The sequence below is a fragment of the Scyliorhinus torazame genome, chromosome 1 (genome assembly GCF_047496885.1).
Source record: "Scyliorhinus torazame isolate Kashiwa2021f chromosome 1, sScyTor2.1, whole genome shotgun sequence".
Lineage (NCBI taxonomy): Eukaryota > Metazoa > Chordata > Chondrichthyes > Carcharhiniformes > Scyliorhinidae > Scyliorhinus > Scyliorhinus torazame.
The window spans coordinates 40,026,338-40,044,906 of record NC_092707.1 but is presented as its reverse complement, the minus strand read 5'-3'; the positions used below and the strand labels follow the sequence as shown (position 1 = coordinate 40,044,906).

General features: G+C 43.5%; 2 protein-coding genes across 2 annotated transcripts in view; one reads left to right on the top strand and one right to left on the bottom strand.

The window, feature by feature from the left end:
- LOC140398733 (syncytin-A-like) overlaps positions 1 to 5,633 on the top strand; it is a 70,549-nt gene extending 64,916 nt beyond the window's left edge. The window contains exon 2 of the mRNA XM_072487761.1: positions 3,332 to 5,633. Coding sequence (XP_072343862.1) covers positions 3,953 to 5,212 — 1,260 coding nt within the window. The 5' untranslated portion in view covers positions 3,332 to 3,952 and the 3' untranslated portion in view covers positions 5,213 to 5,633. The remainder of the gene's footprint in view (positions 1 to 3,331) is intronic.
- The window catches only part of LOC140398666 (NACHT, LRR and PYD domains-containing protein 1a-like), a 121,108-nt gene that overhangs the window by 48,002 nt on the left and 54,537 nt on the right, over positions 1 to 18,569 (bottom strand). Inside the window, exon 10 of the mRNA XM_072487674.1 lies at positions 14,985 to 15,110. Within this exon, the coding sequence (XP_072343775.1) occupies positions 14,985 to 15,110 (126 nt within the window). The remainder of the gene's footprint in view (positions 1 to 14,984; positions 15,111 to 18,569) is intronic.

Here is an 18,569-nt window from a genome sequence, read left to right as displayed (position 1 = left end):
AGTCTGTAAAACCTCCCATTTCTAAATCAGGACCGTACAGTCAAATGGCCGGCCTTGCCTTGACCGAGGGAGACGATGAGGATGACCCTGAAAATTGGCAATATAGGGGACGACCGACTGTTACACCGCCACTACGACCGCCTCCACCTTACATTCAAGCCCTTTATCCACTGCTCCCCCCGCCACTATCACCACCTCCACCATCGCAAGGAGGTCCGGCGACTCGCACTCGTTCTAAAATCCGTGCTAATCAATTCCCACAGATGAATCATGAGTTAGTCCTGGGAAAAGAGGGGGCACTAGAGGCTGATTTCCCTGATTACCCAGACGATTATCAACCGCAGTGTCAGTTTCCCGTCCGGCAAGTTCCCAATATAGCATACAACCCTGCCAACCCCCGGGGCCCAACAACCAGGCATTTCAAAATAATTATTGTAATTAATAAATTAATCAAATTTGATACTACTGATTCAGTATTAATAAATTACACAATATGTTAATAATACAGTCAAACAGTTGATTGATCAGTAACATTTCAATAATAGTATTTCAGCTCAAATTCATCGATTGGGGGTACAGTTGGGTTAGTTTGAATCATTCTAATAGTTGGTCCCCTGCGTTTAGCGAATAGTTTTTTGTGCACTTAGCACATTGGTATGTTATGTAAATGATGAATACAGCTACACAGGAGAATAGGATTATTCTTATTGTGGACATTCCAATGTGTTCAAGCCACCCACAAATTTTATCCCAGAGAGATAAATTGGGGTGGATCAAGTTTTGGATTTCTTTTTGGATATGTAATGCCAAATCTTTCACTTCTTTCGAGTTATTGGGAATGAAAGTACAACATTCTGCACTTTGACATCTTCTGGATTATACACAAAAGCTTGTTGAAAGGGTTAATTTTCTTGCAGAGACAAAAAGAGGCGTATAGCTTGGAATGATGCCATTCGCATCTCCAAACTTAAAAAAAAAATATTTGTCACTCAAATGGGCTGGGAATAAAAGTTGGATTGCTGCCAAATTCCCGTTATCAAATGTCTTTGAACGATCTGTTCTTTGTAATCAGAGTTTTGTTTTTTTAAAACCAGCTTCCACATTGTTTGAAATTTTAATTCCCAGGCTAATTCTAAACATTTATTTTAAAATATCAAACACAATAACTTATTAAACACATATAACTGAACCAATCTTATGCTGTCTCTTGGTTTTCTGTAAATGAATTCGTCGATTCCATTAAAGAAAGCACTACTAACAAGATATGTTAATTTCTTAAAATTAATAAAGCAATATTCAGAATAATGACAGTTCTCTTAAATTGACAGTTCTTGACTATCCCACCTGCACTCAGATCCTTGTTTCTATTTACAACAGCCTCCAGTCGGTGGCTAACCATACCCTCCAGCAGGACATTGTGGATTATAGTTCCCACTCTGTCACGGCACTGCTCGGACAGCTCCAAACCCAACATTTAACCATGGCTCGGCAGAACAAATACGAGATTTATCTCCTGAATAATCCCAAGCTCCAATTTCGCCACTGCACCACTATCAATCCAGCAAGTTTTCTCTCCGAACCACCCTCGGAATGCTCACAGCCAGGCCACGATTGCCTGACGCTCCTCAGAGAGGAAGCCTCCGACACTCCCCTGCCCGATGTAGACTTAACTGTTTTCACCGACGGCAGTGCTTCCGTCGGCGAAAGGGGGGATAGATTATCAGGGTACGCTATAGTTAATCAGCAGGGAGAAACCCTGGAAGCAGCAGCATTTGAAACACCGTTCTCCGCCCAACAAGCCGAGCTATTTGCACTTATCCGAGCGTGCGTGTTAGGAGAGAAAAAAGAAAATAAACATTTACACAGACTCCAGATACGCATTTGGAGTCACACACGACTTCGGTCAATTATGGAAGAACAGGGGATTTCTTACATCTGCAGGCACTCAGATATCCCACAAACAGTTAGTTACACAATTACTACAGGCTTTAATGCTCCCTAAACAAATAGCCGTAATAAAGTGCGCTGCCCATACGACAATCAAACCACTGGTGGACGCGGGTAATCGGCAAGCGGACCACCAAGCCAAAGAGGCTTCTCGCTTAAAAGACATGGTGGTACCAAAAATGATCAGCCAGACTAAAAGCTCTAAGGGTCAGTCTCCCTTAGAAAAGCCAATGCCGACCATCACTGACGTCATTCAGTTACAGGAGGACGCTCCTGCTTGTGTAAAAAGACTATGGGAAGAATTGGGATGTTATGATCCTGTAAACAAATTGTGGGTCACCCCGGCAGGGCAAACTTGTATGCCCGATGCATTAGCAGCCTGGGTCACCGAATGTGTTCACTTTGCAACTCATTGTGGTGCACGTGCAACAGGTGACGTGCTGCTCAAAACATGGTGGCGTCCGAGACTGCAAGATATAGCGCAAAATATGAGCAGCCGTTGCCTAGTATGTCAGCAGTGTAATCCTGGAAAAGCAATACCCTGTGAAATGGGTAAAACCCCGCTACCGGAAGGTCCCTTTGAGACACTCCAGATGGATTACATTGAGTTGGAAAGATGCCAATGTTATAAACATGTATTGGTTATTGTTGATGTATTTAGCAAATGGATAGAAGCTTACCCCACTGTAGATAACAAAGCTTCCACGGTAGTAAAAGTTTTGATGCGAGAAATTGTTCCTAGATTTGGGATTCCATATCGATTAAGCTCTGATAATGTACCTCATTTTGTGGGACAGATCAATGAGGAATTTTGTACTCAGCTGGGAATAAAACAACAATTACATTGCGCATACCGACCCCAAGCAGCAGGAATGGTAGAAAGGGCTAATCAGACATTAAAAACAAAACTGGCAAAACTACAGGCAGAGACTGGAGCCACTTGGCTCAAATTATTGCCTACTTCCAAATACGTGCAACCCCAGCTGGAAAGACACGACTGAGTCCCGCCGAAATTTTATACGGAAGACCCTTGCATACTCCTTGGGATCAAGGGAAACATAAGGAAGTACAGTTTCACCATATGACTACTGAAATGGCCAACAATGTGATAGCCTTGACTAAAGTACTAAAGGGCCTCCATTCAAGGGTACGAGCCGCTTATGAGAAGATACCTCCCTTGTCCAGTTCTGTCACTATTAATCCGGGGGAGTATGTTCTGATTCGTAATTGGGTTAGGAAAGGATTAGAACCCCGATGGGAAGGACCACACCAGGTCCTACTCACTACTCCCACTGCTGTAAAAGTAGAAGGCAGAAATGCTAGGATCCACATCCACCATTGTAAGGTTGTGAAAATGCAATAGAGAATAACCCTCTGTTTCAAGCCCTAGGTAATAACTTCAGCATCATTTAAAGGATGAAGGACAGCCTTATTATCGTAACCCTGCTGGGACTTTTGGAAACGGGAGGAGAGGCCAAGCGAAGAACCTATGGCCCCAAGGGAAGACGGACTCATCACCTCTGTCGAGGAGACACCTTACAGTGTATACCAGTCAAGGCCCAGGAAAAGGACCTTGGAACGCGACCCCTGCGGACGGATATTCGGCCTACGTACAACGATGCAATCGGACCATACTCATCAGTGGAGTGACTAAGGGCAACCTACCCTGTCATCGGGTCAACTGTAAATGGGACTATAGCTGCAGAAACAAAAAAAAAGACTTTACCCTTGGGATGCGTTGAACAAGGGAGGGTAAGGCTGCGTACACGTATCTGTATATGTCATATGTGTATGCAAAGGACATTAATGTTTCTGGTTGCTGGGTATGTACACATATCCCGACCCATGCTAAGGGAGGGATCCCCCTCAGACCTGTTCCGCTTGAAATGAAAATGAAATGAAATGAAAATCGCTTATTGTCACAAGTAGGCTTGAAATGAAGTTACTGTGAAAAGCCCCTAGTCGCCATATTACGGCGCCTGTTCGGGGAGGCTGTTACGGGGAGATGTTCGGCCTGTCAGAAACAGTAGAATGGTATATTTACCAGGATGGTACTCGTCAATCCCCCAGGACTATAAGAATTGCATCGATGGTAAGACACCCAGACGGCGGGGCAGCTTCTAGTTTATCGTTTCTCCCCATATCCCCAAGATCTTGGAAAGAGGGGGGCTATCCAATGAACACCTTTGAGATGTGGTACCAACCAAGTTATAACAAATCCCACCAGCCTCCGTTTCTTACCCTCACTAATACCACCAACAATGGAAGACCACTGGGAATAATATGTTTAGTAAGGAATGTGGTTAAAGGGATATTTGTAGGTGCGAGTCAATGCGAGCACAGATTTGGGGTGGCCAACATATCTGAGGTCTATCCCGTATATACGTCTCCTCAGTTTTATGGGTGTACACTGGACATCCCATACGCTAACGGGACAGGCACCTTCAAGTACTCCCTGATGGCCCAAGGGTTTGATGTGGACAAACTCACTTCATACAATGGGACGTACTTTATTTGTGGCCACAAGGCATATCCCTGGCTGCCAGAGAATTGGACGGGATCCTGTTATCTGGGGTATGTAGTCCCCTTTATACACCACCTCGCCAATTTAGGCGACCATTACCAAATGATGAAGCGACAAAAGAGAGCAATAACCGAAACGCAACGATACTTTGGGATCCTGCTTCCCCCTATCGGGGTAGCTCTTGCAATGAAGGAAATAAGGAAGATAGCAAAAATCCTGGAGGAGGTAGCAAACGACACCACTGAAGCATTGACTGAGATAAATAATGAAATGGTGGCAATAAGAACCGTAGCCCTACAAAACCGAATGGCCCTCGATTACCTCCTTGCAAACAAAGGTGGGACTTGTGCCGTGATCGGTTCGGAATGTTGCACCTACATCCCCGATAGTTCGGAGAACACCACCCACCTCGTGGATCATATCCGCAAAGAGGTTAAGAAACTGCATGAAACACCAAGGGATGGGTGGTTAGATTGGTGGTTTGCCGGATCATGGGGGTCTTACCTAGTGCATAGATTGATAATCCTGGTAGTTGTAATACTTGTAATCATTATATTTAGCTTCCTAATGAAATGCTTGTGTAAAAGTGTCAGTGCAGCAGTAATTTCTCAACAGTTAATGCAGCAACATGAAGTGAGCCTTAACGAGTTAATGGATGTAAAAGTAAGTGCTGAGGAATATGAGGAAATGATAGAAGTGCAAATAGAATGGGAGAGACTGAGACGATTGGCTATGGATTAGAAGTTATCATGAAATGATGAAAGGGGGGAATGAGAGTTTGGCTGATGATGGATAAATGAGAGTTTGGCTCAAGATGGATTGGAACTTTATGGGAAAACAAAATGTTAGATAAAGCTTTGTGTGAAGGAATGTCAAGACAGGATTTTTTGGTAGCAAGCTGTAATCACTTGTTTTTGTACCAGACAAATTGCAGTAACGGCCTTGGGAATGGTTGCGCTAGCCTTAAAGATAATTATAATTGAGGGGACTGAATTATAATTGAGCTAAAAGCACAGATAGAATGCGAGGGGGCTGCCCTCAGCAATGAACCAAAAATGTATAAGAACTGCTGTTAGATGTATTGACTTTTGCTTACTGTTGTAACTCTCAAGAGATACAGTGGTCTGAGCACCAGCCGAGAAATAAACATATGTTTAAGTAACGAGGTGTTCGACTGATCATTTCATTCGGACTGGCAGCAAAGAATCCTCACAACCACAGGGGTGCAGCATTGTGCTCATCTACTTCAAAGTCCTGGCTAGAACACTTCTTCATCACCTCTCGCCAATTGCAAAGGAGGTCATTCCAGTGTCCCTTTAGGGCATCATACTTGTTGCATAATCTTCACAGCATGCCAACTTCAGTAGAAGTGCAGAAAGCAGAACACCCCCTCTTTTCATGGCTTTCTTCAATCTCATCAAAACCTCAGCTTGGTAAATTGAGCTACCCTTTGGAAGGTGGTACAGTTATATTCATGCCCAGCAAGTTTGCAAACATTATCCATCTCCTGCATGGCAATAAGCAAACAAAATTACTCTGCAGTGGCTTTACTACGCATCCTTTCCCTGTCAAAACAGGTATCAAACAGGGGAAGCAAATCCACTCTCAATCTTTATTGCAACAATGCTGCTAATCACTCCTAACAGGCTGACTCCAATATGATTGCTCTGTTTATTGTAAATTATGCACTCGGATTTTTGAGAATCATGATATTATATCTGACATTAAACTCAAAAGTCTATCAGGCAGTGGGTCTCCACATGCTTTTCCATCCTGCTGAGGCATGGATAGCTTATTGATGTCATATCAACGCCCGAGAACAACATCAATGCTGTCTGAGAACAATCTTGTAAATTACATCAAAGGTCAAAATAACAACATGACTATCCTCCAAGACATAGATATGCCCTATACATCATCACCTGAGATGGATGGGACATATTGCCCGAATGCCTGACTCAAGACTGCCCAGCTTGTTATTTAGTCAGAGAAATGGCTGGGAGCCTGTTCAAACTGGAGCCAAAATAAACATTTCAAAGACAATCTCAAATCCCCAAGTTCTGCTATACTCATGTCCACACATGGGAGGATATGATGAATTGCAACCAAAATGATGATCAAACATTGAAACTGGTGTCAAGACCTTCCATTCAAAAAGAGAATGGTAAAATAAATGGAAAGAGAAGGAAACTGTTAAAGGCAATAAACACTACCATCCCTACTGGCTGACATCCAATGTCATTGCTGCTGGAAAACTTGAAAGTCTATAATAGGGCTCATAAGCTACATTTCTTTTCATTCATTCATGAGACGTAGGTGTCGCAGGCTGTGCCAGCATTTATTATCCATCCCTAATTGCCCTTGAGGGGACAGTTAAGAGTCAATCACATTGCTGTGGCTCTGGAGTCACATGTATGCCAGACCAGGTAAGAATGGCAGATTTCCTTCCTTAATAGAACACAGAACGATACAGCGCAGTACAGGCCCTTCGGCCCACGATGTTGCACCGAAACAAAAGCCATCTAACCTACACTATGCCATTATCATCCATATGTTTATCCAATAAACTTTTAAATGCCCCCAATGTTGGCGAGTTCACTACTGTTGCAGGTAGGGCATTCCACGGCCTCACTACTCTTTGCGTAAAGAACCTACCTCTGACCTCTGTCCTATATCTATTACCCCTCAGTTTAAAGCTATGTCCCCTCGTGCCAGCCATTTCCATCCGCGGGAGAAGGCTCTCACTGTCCACCCTATCTAACCCCCTGATCATTTTGTATGCCTCTATTAAGTCTCCTCTTAACCTTCTTCTCTCCAACGAAAACAACCTCAAGTCCATCAGCCTTTCCTCATAAGATTTTCCCTCCATACCAGGCAACATCCTGGTAAATCTCCTCTGCACCCGCTCCAAAGCCCCCACGTCCTTCCTATAATGCGGTGACCAGAACTGTACGCAATACTCCAAATGCGGCCGTACCAGAGTTTTGTACAGCTGCAACATGACCTCCTGACTCCGGAACTCAATCCCTCTACCAATAAAGGCCAACACTCCATAGGCCTTCTTCACAACCCTATCAACCTGGGTGGCAACTTTCAGGGATCTATGTACATGGACACCTAGATCCCTCTGCTCATCCACACTTCCAAGAACTTTACCATTAGCCAAATATTCCGCATTCCTGTTATTCCTTCCAAAGTGAATCACCTCACACTTCTCTACATTAAACTCCATTTGCCACCTCTCAGCCCAGCTCTGCAGCTTATCTATATCCCTCTGTAACCTGCTACATCCTTCCACACTGTCGACAACACCACCGACTTTAGTATCGTCTGCAAATTTACTCACCCACCCTTCTGCGCCCTCCTCTAGGTCATTGATAAAAATGACAAACAGCAACGGCCCCAGAACAGATCCTTGTGGTACGCCACTTGTAACTGAACTCCATTCTGAACATTTCCCATCAACCACCACCCTCTGTCTTCTTTCAGCTAGCCAATTTCTGATCCACATCTCTAAATCTCCCTCAATCCCCAGCCTCCGTATTTTCTGCAATAGCCTACCGTGGGGAACCTTATCAAACGCTTTACTGAAATCCATATACACCACATCAACTGCTCTACCCTCGTCTACCTGTTCAGTCACCTTCTCAAAGAACTCGATAAGGTTTGTGAGGCATGACCTACCCTTCACAAAGCCAGGCTGACTATCCCTGATCATATTATTCCTATCTAGATGATTGTAAATCTTAAAGGACAGATGGGTTTTTACGACAATCGACAATGGTTTCATGGTCATCGTTACATTTTTAGGGGAGGGCGGTGGTGGGCACAGTTCATCATCCTTCTGGGTTGGGTGGATTAATTCAGGAAAGCCAGCAAGAATTTGTTAAGTGAAAATCATGGTTAGCTAACTTGTTTAAAAGAGTTGATGAGGGTATTGTAGTTGGTGTTGTATACATGGACTCCCAAAAAACGTATGAGAAAGTGCCATGTAACAGGCTTGTCAGCAAAGTCAAAATCCTTGGAACAAAACTGACCAAGGCATCATGGATGTGAAACTGGCTAAGTGACAGAAAATGGATTCGTGGTGAATGGTTGTTTTTCAGACAGGAACAAGGCATATTGTAGTTTTCTTCAGAGGTTGCTACCAGGACCATGGGCGTCATTCTCCGCCGGCGGGAGTCTCCGTTCTGCCGGCGCTCGGGGGTTTCCCGACGGCGTGGGGGTGCCCCACAATGGGAAACCCCATTGACCGGCCGGTGTTACGGAGACTCCCGCCGGCCGGTCGGCGCAGAAATGTGGCGGGGCGGGTAGGAGAATTTCGCCCCATGTCTTTTAAAAATCTATATTAATGACCTGGACTTGAACGTGCAGGGCACAGTTTTAAAACCTTGTGATTCATATGAACATATGAATTTGGAGCAGGAGTAGGCCACTTGGCCGCTCAAGCATGCTCTGCCATTCAATAAAATCATGGCTGATCTGATTGTAATCTCAACCCCATATTCCTGCCGATCCCATTAACCTTTCACCACCTTGTTAATCAAGAGTCTATCTAGCTCAGCCTTAAAAATACTCAAAGATTCTGCTTCTATTCCCTTTTAAGGAAGAGAGTTCCAGAGAGATCCGACCCTCTGAGAGAAAATAAATCTCATCTCTGTCTTAAATGAATGGTACCTTATTTGTAAATATTGATCCCCCCTTAGTTCTAAGAGTCTCTGACTGAGGAAACAACCACTCCACAACCACCCTGTTAATACCTCCCAGGATCTTAAAGACATCAATCAAGTCTCCTCTTTCTTTTTTTAAACTTGAGTGGATACAAACCAAACTTTTCTCTCTTTATAAGACAACCCACCCATTCCTGGTATTAAGTCGAGCAAATCTTCTCTGCTTCTAACACATTGACATCACTCCTTAAATACTGTACACAGTACTCCAGATGTGGTCTCACTAGTGCCCTAGATAATTGGAGCATAACCTCCCTACTTTTGTAATCAATTACCCGCACAATAAACAATAACGTATTAATATATGGGGCAGAACATTTGGCTGCCCCATATGCTGCACTGTCTCGCAGCACCAGGGACCCAGATTCGATTCTGACCTTGGGTGACTGTGTGGAGTTTGTACGTTCTCCCAGTGTCTGTGTGGGTTTCCTTCTACAGTCGAAAGATGTGCAGGTTAGGTAGTTTGGCCACGCTAAATTGCCCCTTAGTGTCCAACGGTTAGGTGGGGCTATGGCGTAGGGTGAGGGGTGGGCCTCGGGAGGGTGCTCTTTCAGAGGATCGGTGCAGATATGATGGGCTGAATGGCCTCCTTCTGCACTGCAGTGATTCTAACATTCCATTTGTGTTCCAAATTACTTGTTGTACCTATATGCTGGCCTTTTATGATTCATGGACTAGGATAAAGAGATCTCTCTGCTCCTGCATTTTCTCACCATTTAGACAATAAATTTCCTTTGTATTCTTTCTGCCAAAGTGGACAATTTCACTTTTATCCACAATATGTGTCGTTTGACAGATTTTTGCCATACATTTTACCTATCTATGACCTTTTGTGGCCGCCTTACATCCCCTTCACAATTTTCTTTCCTACTTATCTTTCTGTCATCAGCAAATTTAACAGCCATACCTTCAGTCCCTTCCTCGAAGTCATTTAACTAAATTGTAAAAAATTGAGGCCCCAGCACTGATCCCTGTGGCACACCATTCATTCCATTATGCCAACCAGAAAAAGAGCTTTTTGTGCCAAATCTGTTTCCTGTTAGCTCGCCAATCTTCAATCCATGACATGAAGCATGAGCTTTTATTTTCCAAAATAACATTTGATTTGGCACCTTATTAAATGCCCTGGGCGGGATTCTCCCATTCGGCGGCAGAGTGTCCACGCTGTCAGAAACGTCGTCGCGATTCATGACGGCGTGAACGGGCCGCTGGGACTACCGATTCTGGTTCACACCGCTCCAGCCTCCCATTCTGGTGCGAACTGTGCACCGCGCCAACCCGCGCATGCGCGGTGGCCTCCCTCAACGTGCCGGCCCCGACACAACATGGCATGGGAGTTCAGGGGCCGATGCGTAAGAAAATAGGCCCGTGGAGCGAGAGGCCGGCCCGCCGATCGGTGGGCCCCGATCGCCTGCCAGGACCCATTGGAGGCACCCCCGGGGTCGGAACCTCCCTCCCCCACCCTGTGCGCAGAGTTCCCGCCGGCCGCGACCAGGTGTGGACGGCGCCAGCGGGACTCCGCCTTTTTAGAGCGGCTGCTCGGCCCATCCATACAATTCTCCGAGGAGAATTGCGTGCCGGCGTCGGGGCGGCGTGGTGCGGTTGCGGGGATTCTCCGGCCCAGCGCGGGGCTGGGAGAATCCCGCCCCTTATCTGCAGCACATGCGACTCCTTCGAAAAACTCCAATAAATTGGTTAGAATAAGTGTTCTGTAGGTTCCTGCTTTCTGTCTCCCTCCCTTTTTGAATAAAGGAGTTCCATTTGCTATCTTCCAATCTAATGGCACCTTCCCCAAATCTAGAGAATTTTGGAAAATTAAAACCAATGCATCAACTATCTCATGACCTTTCATATCTTTCATGGCCTTCAACTGAAGTCCATCCAGACCCAGGGATTTGTCAGCCCCAACAAGATGACATAAAATTTGGAAGTATGGTAAACTGCAATCCATATGCTAACATTTATTATGTATTCCCTTGTCTTGCTTATCTTCCCTAAATGCATTAACTCACACTTCTCCGGATTGAATTCCATTTGCCCACTTTCTGCCCACCTGATCAGTTGATCAATATCGTCCTGCTGTTTTCAGCTTTCTTCCTCATTATCAGCTACCTGACTACTCTTTGTATCATCTGCAAACTTCTTAATCATTCCCACTATATTTAAATTGTAAAGGTCTCCTGGAGAATGCCATTGGGAACAGCCTTCGAGTCACAAAAACATCTATTGACTAATAATTATTGCTTCCTACTGCTGAGTCAATTTTGGATTCAACTTGCCATTTTCTTTTGGGGTCTTTGAATTTTTAATTTTCTAATCAGCCTTCCAAGCGAGACCTTGTTAAAAGCCTTGCTAAAGTCCATGCAGAGTACACATAATGACAACCTAGTTGACTCCCTGTTACTTCAAAATATTTCATCAAACTAGTCAGATGTTTTTTCAATATTTTCACCATCAAGGTCAGGTTGACTGATCTATAGTTATTCTGTCTGTCCCCTTTCGCCCTTCTAAACAATAATAGGTTAACTGTCTGTGGTGGTATGTATTAGGGGTCATGTGGGACTGTGAAGCCGAGGTGCTATTGGCTGACAGATCCCGGGTCCTGGTTGGCTGCCGACTCCTGGCTCCGCCCTGAAGGCGGAGTATAAGAACCCGAGCTTCTCCCCGCAGCTTCATTCTGTTGCTGAGCTGCTGAGGACAAGCATCGCTTAATAACGCCTGGATCGACTTTGTCACTTCTCATCTCTCGTAAGTCATTGTGCGCTACACTGTCCACCAGTCCTTTGGTACCATGTCTATAGCCAGAGAGGACTGCAGAACAGCCTTCACAGTTTATTCCCTTGCTTCTCTTAACAGCCTGGAATACATACCATCCAGGCCTGGTAGATTGCCTACTTTCAAACAGTATATTTAATCTCTCATAATGTTTATCCGATCAGTCAAGGGAAATGCCGATTCGGGGGAACCATAGATTTGAGCCAAGGAAGTGGGATGGAAATTTTCAGAGATGGGAGGAGAAAGGAATTAGGACACTAAAAGATTTGTTTCTTGTGGGTTGTTTTGCAGAAGCTGGGATCGAAGTATGGCCTGGAGCAGGGGGAATATTTAGATACATGCAGGTTCGAGATTTTGCCAGAAAGGAGATACAGAGCTTCCCAGTAGAGCCGGCTTCCACATTGCTGGAGGGGGTGCTGACGACAGGGGGACTGGAGAAGGAGGTAGTATCGGTGGTTTACGGGGCTATTTTGGAGGAGGAGATGGCGCCGCCAGAAGGGATCAAGGCAAAGTGGGAGGAAGAGTTGGGAGAGGGTATGGAGGAGGGGTTCTGGTGTGAGGTGCTTCGGAGGGTGAACACCTCCACCTCGTGTGTGAGGTTGGAGCTGATACTGCTGAAGGTGGTGTATAGAGCGCACCTTACAAGGGCGAGGATGAGCCGGCTCTTTGAGGGGGTAGAAAATGTATGTGAACGTTGCAGGGGGCCCCTGCAAACCACGTTCATATGTTTTGGTCCTGTCCAAAGTTGGAGGATTACTGGAAGGAGGTGTTTAGGGTAATCTCTAAAGTGGTGCACGTGAAACTGGACCCGGGCCCTTGGGAGGCCATATTCGGGGTGTCGGACCAGCCAGGGTTGGAAACTGGCGTGGAGGCAGATGTTGTAGCCTTTGCCTCATTGATCGCCCGAAGGCAGATCCTGTTAGGGTGGAGATTAATCTCTCCACCCTGTGCCCTGGCGTGACGGGGGGACCTGCTGGAATTCTTGACGCTTGAAAAGGTCAAATTTGAATTGAGGGGAAGGATGGAGGGATTCTACCATTCATTATTCACTTTCGAGAATTGGATCACATCGAACATTAGGGGTGTTGGGGGCTGGGGGGTTGGGGCGAGGGGGGACTGTATGTGTTAATGGTGACTATGGGTGATTCCTGATTCCTCTTTGTCATTTGTTTATGTTAACATGCGGGCTAATGTTTGGGGGTTTGGTGGGAGGATGGGATCGTTGTTATTGATATGGGGATTGATATTACATTCGTTACTGATTATTGTTTATTGTTGGGTGTAAATTTGGGAGAAAATATGAAAAAGGAGAATTTTTAAAAAATATATATTTATCCTATCAAATGTTTAAAAGTTCTTTCTCACTGACTATATTGTTTGTATTTCCCCCTCTTTTTTGAAGACATACAAAATTTTCATAACAAAATAGTTAAGATAATGAATGGCTTAGATAGGGTGGATGTACGGAAGTTATTTCCATTAGCAGGGGAGACTAGGACCCGGGGGCACAGCCTTAGAATAAAAGGGAGTCACTTTAGAACAGAGATGAGGAGAAATTTCTTCAGCCAGAGAGTGGTGGGTCTGTGGAATTAATTGCCACAGAGGGCGGTGGAGGCCGGGACGCTGAGTGTCTTTAAGACAGAAGTTGATAAATTCTTGATTTCTCGAGGAATTAAGGGCTATGGAGAGAGAGCGGGTAAATGGAGTTGAAATCAGCCATGATTGAATGGTGGAGTGGACTCGATGGGCCGAATGGCCTTACTTCCGCTCCTATGTCTTATGGTCTTATGTTTTACAACTCCGTGTACAGGTTACCGAAATAGACAAAGTGGTTATTTTTTTCCCATACTGATGTGTGGTATTTTGTAAATTTGATGCCAATAAAGCATTTTCTTTTGTCTTTACTTCGTGGAATATGTGCCAGCATTTGTTGCCTATGCCTAATTGAGCTTGAACTGAGTGTCTTGCTTGCCCAATTTAGAAGGCAGTCAAAAGTCAACCACATTGTGGGTTTGGAGTTATACTAAGGTTAGACCAGCTAAGGATGGCAGATTTCCTTCTATAAGGGATATTAATGAAGCGGACAATCATTTTTATGATAATCGATTATAGTTCCAGTATCTTTAATTAATAAGCTTTATTGTCACAAGTAGGCTTACATTAACACTGTAATGAAGTTACTGTGAAAAGCCCCTAGTCGCCACATTCCGTTACCTGTTCGAGTACACGGAGGGAGAATTCAGAATGTCCAAATGACCTAACAGCACGTCTTTCAGGACTTCTGGGTCAAAACCGGAGCACCCGGAGGAAACCCACGCAGACACAGGGAGAACATGCAGATTCCACACAGATAGTGACCCAAGCCGGGAATCGAACCTGGGAATCTGGCACTATGAAGCAACAATGCTAACCACTGTGCTACCGTGTTTACCAATATGCTGCCACTTTCCCAGTTATTCATATTCAAAAGTGACATCTTTGAAAGGTGTGGCAGTATGAAACACAGTATATACAATAATTATATAGTTAAATACACATTATTGAATACAAAGTTTTAAAATTCTGGAAAAGTAACATATTAAAAGTACTCCCCTGTAACTGCAACTAAGAAAGAAGCATAATTGTGCTGAGTACAGAAGGAAATAGGCCTGCATGCCAAATATTAGAAAGGAAATAAAAAACAAAGTAGAAATGAAAAACAAAGAAATACAAATGACTAAGACAACAAGGGTGGTTTTTAACATTCTGCTCCCTGTATATATACATTTTGTTATTCATTCATGAAATGCAGTGTTGCTGGCTAGACCAGCATGTATTGCCGGCCCCTAATTCTCCTCGAGAAGGTGGTGATGAGCTGCATTCCATGTGGTGCAATTTGTTTTGCATGAGAAGCGCCATGGGCACTGAATTAGTGTTCCTTATAATGTACTGTTAATAAATTAACAGCAAATGTGTACTATATGAAGTTGCAAATCAATATTAATTCTGTACAATGAAATTCTACTTACTGCTGGTGTTATAGCTACATTTGCAAAGGATGTCATCTTATACTTTTTGCCATAGTTAAGTGATATTATTTGTGCAGGTCTTTGAATTTTCAGTGACCGTATTTCCCTTTCTTGCAAATCGACTTCCTAAAAATGTTAGAATAGTATAAGTTAATAGTTTAAAACATGTAAAAAGAAAGTCAATACAACAGTTTTTACAATAAACAATTTGGACCAAAACTGTTTGCATGAATGTCACCACATGCAAATTGTACATTGCACTATGTTATCATTGATATTAAAACACTGCTTATAATAATAATGCCCAGTCCAGATAATCCACATATAATTTAATCAGGGTGTCATACATTATGAACATAATAATATGACACCAATTAACAATTATTAGGAGGCAGATTAAACTAAAGAAGTTCCTTATTTTCAAACCCATACTGCCTGTGTACTATGCTATAACAGAGATAGGTTTTTAAAAAATATATATATTTATTAGGAATTTTAACACAATTTTTCACCCTTACAAACAACCCCCCCCCCCCCCCCCCGTAACAAAAGAAAGAAAGCGCACATAGTAAGACATGAACATGGTAAAACGATATGTTACAGAGCTTTGTACATTGGATTCCTCCCGTACATGTCAGTTTTCCAGATCCTTCACGTATTTTCTTGCTCAAATACCCCCCAGCCAGACCCCCCTTCCCCCTCCCTCCCTCCTGGAGTGGAACTGCTGAGTTGTTCTTGCATAGAGCTGGCACAGACAATGGGCTGAATAATCTTTTTTTGTATTGTAGCCTATGGTTTTGCACAGCAGCACAGTGGGCGGCACGGTAGCACAGTGGTTAGCACTGTTGCTCCACAGCGCCAAGGTCCCAGGTTCGATTCCTGGCTTGGGTCACTGTCTGTGCAGAGTCTGCATGTTCTCCCCATATCTGCTTGGGTTTTCTCCGGGCGCTCCAGTTTCTTCCCCCAAGTCCTGAAAGTCACGCTGTCAGGTGAATTGGACATTCGGAATTCTCCCTCAGTGTACTCAAACAGGTGCCGGAGTGTGGCGACTCGGGGATTATCACAGTAACTTCATTGCAGTGTTAATGTAAGCCGGCTTGTGACAATAATAAATATTATTATTATCATCTGTGGGAGACCGGACATTTTAATTGCTCAGGTCAATTGCAGGATGATTTCTCCTGGGTTGGTCTAACTCTTTCATAATTATGCTGCTTTTTATTCTCAGCATTAAGGCCATTATATCACACCACCTTCCCTCTTGCCTTTACAGCCAATTTAAATTTATTCCATATTGTCTCATAGATGTTTTTGGGTCATTGCTGTATATGACCCAGTTGCTGTGCTTCTGATTGTCAGGAAAGCAGAGGTAGGTTTCGATGTTATATTTGTACTGGTAAATATTAGAAATAAGGTATGGATTTCATTTAGTGTTCCTGTGTAAGAACAATAAAACTAGCTAGCTTTGTGTTCGACAAAGGTGTTTGCATGTGGAGGAATTTTGGTTTCAATTCAAACTGTTTCTATTCTGGTGAGAGGCTTTATGACGTGTAAAGTAAACACACTTGGAGAATGTAAGCGATGTTGCTTAGCAACCAGAGGGACCTTGAGGGAAAAGAGCTTTCTGGATTGAGTTTTTAACTGGAAGCTAGAGGAGTAGAAGCTTCGCAGCTAGAAAGGGAACATCTCTCCCAGCTCTGCTAGAAGAGAAGCCATACCATGGAGTAAGGGGCAAAGGAGGCAAGTTCTAGAAATAAAGAACAGCTAGGTAAAGAAACTAGAGAAATTAAAAGAGGTTTCCAGGAAGTTTGAGGTTAAAAGAACAGGAAACTAGAAACCACAGAAAGAGCTGAAAATGAGTTGGCTACTGAGGAGCCAGTAAAATATCCAGAGTGATCCTAAGGTTTGTGATATCTTACTACAATTTGTAGGAAATTAGTTGAAATAATTGTTAGTTGAAATAATTGTGGAGCAATTAATGGCTGCATTTTGGAGTTTGTATAAAAGCACTCCAGGAAAAGGAATCCTAAAAGAAGAGTTGGAAAACCTAGATGTGGAATCTTGATGAAAACAGCTGGTGGGAAGCATTCCTGAAAAAAAGATTTTAAAGTGTCATTTTGAGAGTGGAGTTTGAAAACACTCATGTGACAACCATTTGGGGGAAATTTGAGGAGAAATGCATGGAAGATCAATTCAGTGTCATCTGCCATTTGGTTTCAGAGTGGAGTGTTATTCTTGAACTCTGTGTACATTTGGTGGAAGATACGTGGTAGTGCAGGAATATTGTATTATGGTGCAACTTTTCATGTTTAATAAATGTGCTTTTGTTGTTAAAAGCCAATTGTCATTCCTGTGGCTCTGTTCCTTTAAGCTTTCTAAAAATAATATATAGAAAATAGAAGGAGTAGGTCATTCGGCCCTTTGGGCCTGCTTTGCCATTCATTATGATCATGGCTGACCATCAAATTCAATACCCTGATCACACCTTACCCAATAACCCTTGATCCCTTTAGCCCCAAGAGCTATATCTAATTCCTTCTTGAAATCGTTTTGGCGTCAACTGCTTTTTATGGTAGTGAATCCCACAGATTCACCACTCTGGGTGAAGAAATTTCTCCTCACCTCAGTCCTAAAAGATTTACCCCTTATCCTCAAACTATGACCCCTAGTTCTGGACTCTCCCACCTTCGGGAATATTCCTTCTGAATCTACACTGTCTAATCCTGTTAGAATATTATACGTTTCAATGAGATCCTCGCTCATCCTTTTAAACTCCAATGAATATATTACGAACCAACTTAATCTCTCTTCATATGGCAGTCCCGCCACCCCAGAATTCAGCCTGGTAAACCTTCGATGCACTCCCTCCACAGCAAGATAAGTACACCAAAACTGTACACAATACTCCAGCTGTGGCCTCACCAATGCCCTCCACAATTGCAGTAAAACACCCATTACTATACTCAAATCTTCTTGCTATGAAGGCCAACATATCGGTTGCCTTTTTATTGTTTGCTGTTCCTGCACGCTTATTTTCAGCGACTGATTCACAAGGACATCAAGGGCAACTATGTATCCACCTCTCTCAATTTACACTCATTTAATTAATAATCTGCCTTCCTATTTTTGCTATCCACATTATACTGCATCTGCCATGCATAATCCCACTCACTCAGCCTGTCCAAATCCTGCTGAAGCATCTCTGCATCCTCCTCACAGCTCACCCTCCCACCTAACCTTGTATCATCTGCAAATGTGAAAATAATACATTTAGTTCCCTCGTCAAAATCATTTATATATAATGTGAACAGTTGGAATCCTAGCACAGATCCTTGTGGTACCCCACTACCTGCCAATCATAAAAAAAAACCATTTAATCCAACACTTTACTTCTTGTCTGCTAACCAATTTTCTATTCATCCCAAGACACTACCCACAATCCAATGCGCTGTAATTGACATAGTAATCTGCTATATGCGACCTTGTCAAAAGCCTTCTAAAAGTCTAAATAAACCACATCCAACAGTTCTCCATGGTCAACTCTACTAGTTACATCGTCAAAGAATTCTAGTAGATTTGTCAAGC